At 41.0% G+C, this 3,712-nt stretch overlaps 1 protein-coding gene across 1 annotated transcript in view; it reads left to right on the top strand.

Moving 5' to 3' along the window:
- Positions 1-2,715, top strand: part of LOC118424726 (centrosomal protein of 164 kDa-like) — a 20,449-nt gene extending 17,734 nt beyond the window's left edge. The window contains exons 22-23 of the mRNA XM_035833436.1: positions 583-795; positions 1,249-2,715. Coding sequence (XP_035689329.1) covers positions 583-795; positions 1,249-1,841 — 806 coding nt within the window. The 3' untranslated portion in view covers positions 1,842-2,715. The remainder of the gene's footprint in view (positions 1-582; positions 796-1,248) is intronic.
- The last annotated feature ends 997 nt before the right edge of the window (positions 2,716-3,712 follow it).

Raw genomic sequence — 3,712 nt, 5'->3', positions numbered from 1 at the left:
GATACTCAGATGGCTTGGTGGATTGGTTTCATACTTGGTGTGTTGGTAGGGTGTGATGAAAGCTGGAAATGATTAGATTTTGGGACCCCTAGTGGCTTCCCTTGGTACTGCAGTGCAACTTCCAGTTTTGCTTTATTGTGTTCTTAACAAGCTATGGTCACAATTTTTGGGTGTTAGATAGCTCTTGTTAGCATATGACATGATCTACTGGGTTGGCGAAGGGACAGAGTATGTCTCAAAACGCTTCCCTTTGATCTGTAGTTGTGTGTATGTTGTTCAAGACATGATCTTTATAACATGGAATGAATTGTTTTTGAGCAGCTACATATGTTGAGAGTCGCCAGCTGTCAAATACTAGATGATACAGATATGTGGGTCAACATACACACAGTTTGGAATGAATCGTTTTTGAGCATCTGCATATGTTGAGAGTCACCAGTTTTCAAATACTAGTACTAAAATAACATACAGCCGTAAATAGTTCCATTAGGTTGGTAAATTACTCATATGGTAAGTTTCTTTAAAGACACAACCAGAATTGTACTCACTTCCAACGTTTCGATGTCTATCAGACGTTGGAAGTGAGTATAATTCTGGTTGTATCTTTGAAGAACCTTACTATATGGGGGATAGATTACATACAGATACATGTATGTGGATCAGTAACATTGTTGTTTTGTTCTCAGTTGGCAGACAGTGACTTCACAGTTGGAGGTCTGGGACTTGTGCAGAGTGACTCAGAAGATAGTTCCACCAGCAGTCATGAACTTCAAAATGGCTTTGGCATAAAGCAAAGTAAGCTACTCAATTTCAGTACTGATAGTAAAATCACACTTTGTGCATGTACGTGGTTCTTCCTTTTTTTACTGGAGCCATAAAACAAGGGGTATTGAAAAACAAGTATAGCACTGAAGCATCCTAGATACATACAATGTAGGATACTGCTTTGTAGGGTAAATCATATTTCATTATCATCATCATCTTGATTACCCCCAAATAGCCCTGCAAGGCGCAACGTATGGAGGGGAGTTGAGGTTCCGGGTTAGGGTGGACGGGCCGCCTGCCTGGCTCTGAAGCACTCAGCGGTGGGAGCACTTACAATCATGCCAGGCAGGGCGTCCCACACAGGGATTGTTCGTGGAAAAAAAGAAAATTTGTAGCTGTCAGTGTGTGCGTAGATAGGTTGCATCAAGTTAAGTGTGACTTTTGAAAGTCTTTTAATATCAATGTTATACTCTTTCATTTCAGCTCCTCTGGATCACCTCAGACAGAATCAGGATGTCTTCAACTCTACAGGAACTCCGCAGGTGACGAACCCTGCCGTGATCGGGAACGTCCAGTCCTTGGCCGAGTCTGTGCAGAGACTGAACAGAGAGCTTGCCAGCGTGCTCAAGGTCATCATGTCAAAAACCCCTCAAGGTGCCAAAGAAAGCCACCCTCCTGCAGAAAGCCACGTGTCCAGAGACTTACCAGACATGGTGACCTCTGTGGAAGGACGTGGTGCTAGTCAGTACGGTGGCATGGACTACAGACCGCAGAGACTGACCCCCTACCTCCCGCGTGTTACCGACGGTGTTGAACACGACCTGGAGACAAAGTGGAAGACTTACTTTGGAGACTCCTTTCATCCTGCCTCCACGGCACACGGTAGATGGGGGTATGTGCCTGCTGTGGACCAGCTAAGAAGCTTCCACAAGAGTTCCTCAGGCAGGCTGGGGGACACTTCCAATAGGAGCACGGAGGATGTTCTCAAGTCTCACAGACTCTGGCTGGACAATTTCAGGAAGGAGACAGACTTGAAATCAAAACCGTTTCTGCCATTTACGGGCTCCAAGGCTTAAACTGGAGCTGTTGGAAACTGGTTTTATGACGTCCGGTGTGAACAACTTCGGTATTGTCATCTGCTACATATTCAGAAAATAACAGATATAAGCCAGAACTTTTCATACAGTTTGCAGTGAAATTGGATCATTTGTTATATAAATGTCACTTAGCAGCTTATCTGAAATTATTTTCATGCTTGGAAATACACATGGCAGTAGACCACATATCCTTTTATCCAAGATTTGGTGTTATTTATGAATGGTACATTTAATGTAATTACTATGTTTAATGTAAATATTTGTGTACTAAATGTACATGTGGTCAATAATATGGTATGTGTATTCATGTGTTCAGTGGTTGCTGAAGGTAAGTTCAATATTTCAGACTCTCAGTGGTTGGATAAAGTGAGACTGTGCCTGATATGTAGGGGAGACGATGCCTTCACCAGAACAGTGTTTCATATCACCCTCCATTGAACATGGTAGAAGATTAAAGCAATACGTGTACAAGTACATTTTGTACGCTCTTTTGTGTCCGAGCAGATTTGCCTGTAGTCAAAAACATTTTCAGTCTTCAGATCTGATATACTAGTATATGTAGAGAAAGCAATAATCAGTCGTATTTTAGATATCAACAACAGAACTTTGTGGCAGACATGAAGCATTTTGATATACTGTAGAAAATGATGGAAGAAAGACTCCTTGAGAAACAGTGAAGTAGTTTGACTCATTTCGCTGATTAGCATTTTTGGTTGTGTCTTCAAGTTTGGTGGTGATATTTTCTCGTGAGCAGATTAGAAAACAGTATTTTGTTTCACGTCAGTTTACTTATGCTATGGTTGTAAAATGTTACCTTTCATGTCAACATAGTACTTACCTAAGAGGTTATGTTCAATGCCTTACCAAGAGAACAAAGTTACTTCTTGTCTCTGCCATTGCTTTTTCATGGACAGGGTAACTTCATACAGCTTGGGAAATTACACCAGAAGTTGTAAGATACATGTACAGTGGCTGTGTCAGTGCCATTTGGTACTGTTGAGATGGTTATCTTTTCATAACTTTGCACCAGGGTTAGATACAACAACTGTATTACTTGTACATGTATGTGACAGAACCTGAGGCCATAAAATGTACAGAGTCATGTACAGTGTACATCCATACTATAAAAGCTGTTACGGTAGTAGATTCTAGGGTAGGCAGGTGGTGTATTGGTAATACATTATCATAGTACATTCAGAATAATTTCACACAGATGTCAGCAGTAGAATCTGCTACATTTTTCATCTCACCACCACACTAACAATGGTGACCACTACAGATCACATTCAATCAAAAATTTACTGTTTCATTGTGGCATTCTCCCCCATGGTTGTAGTGGACACAGCTTAAGATTATGTACAGGGTACTAGTAACCCACTGCCTTGCATATGATGTGGCTTGCAAAGTTGCCTTACTAAAGTATTTTTGCCCATTGCGCTAGATCAGAAGACGGTCCAGAATTGGGCTGATATATGGAGTGAGTAGGAAATGCACATATGGGATACTGAATGGAAGTATTCAACTGTCAAAAAGTATGCCAAGAATGTTACTGTGATGGTGCATACCATGTTAACTACCAGGTTGAATATCATATGTTTTAGTGATGTCACAAGTACTTTGTCAAGGAAAGATATATGCTCACTGCTCTCATAAATTAGACAGCACTCAACCTACAAAAGTCATAAAAATTCATTTGCTCAGTTTGCCTGCACAATTTATATCTTTAACAGTGTTGCAGTGGAGGCGATTAACACCAGTTTGTGGGCAGTCCCAAACTTAAGGCGCGGGGACATATTATTGTACTGTTATATGTATATAAATGTCTGCCTGTAAATACTGGCTCTATAGGA

Source organism: Branchiostoma floridae, chromosome 1 (genome assembly GCF_000003815.2).
Source record: "Branchiostoma floridae strain S238N-H82 chromosome 1, Bfl_VNyyK, whole genome shotgun sequence".
Taxonomy (NCBI): domain Eukaryota; kingdom Metazoa; phylum Chordata; class Leptocardii; order Amphioxiformes; family Branchiostomatidae; genus Branchiostoma; species Branchiostoma floridae.
This window is presented reverse-complemented; position numbering and strand designations above follow the sequence as displayed.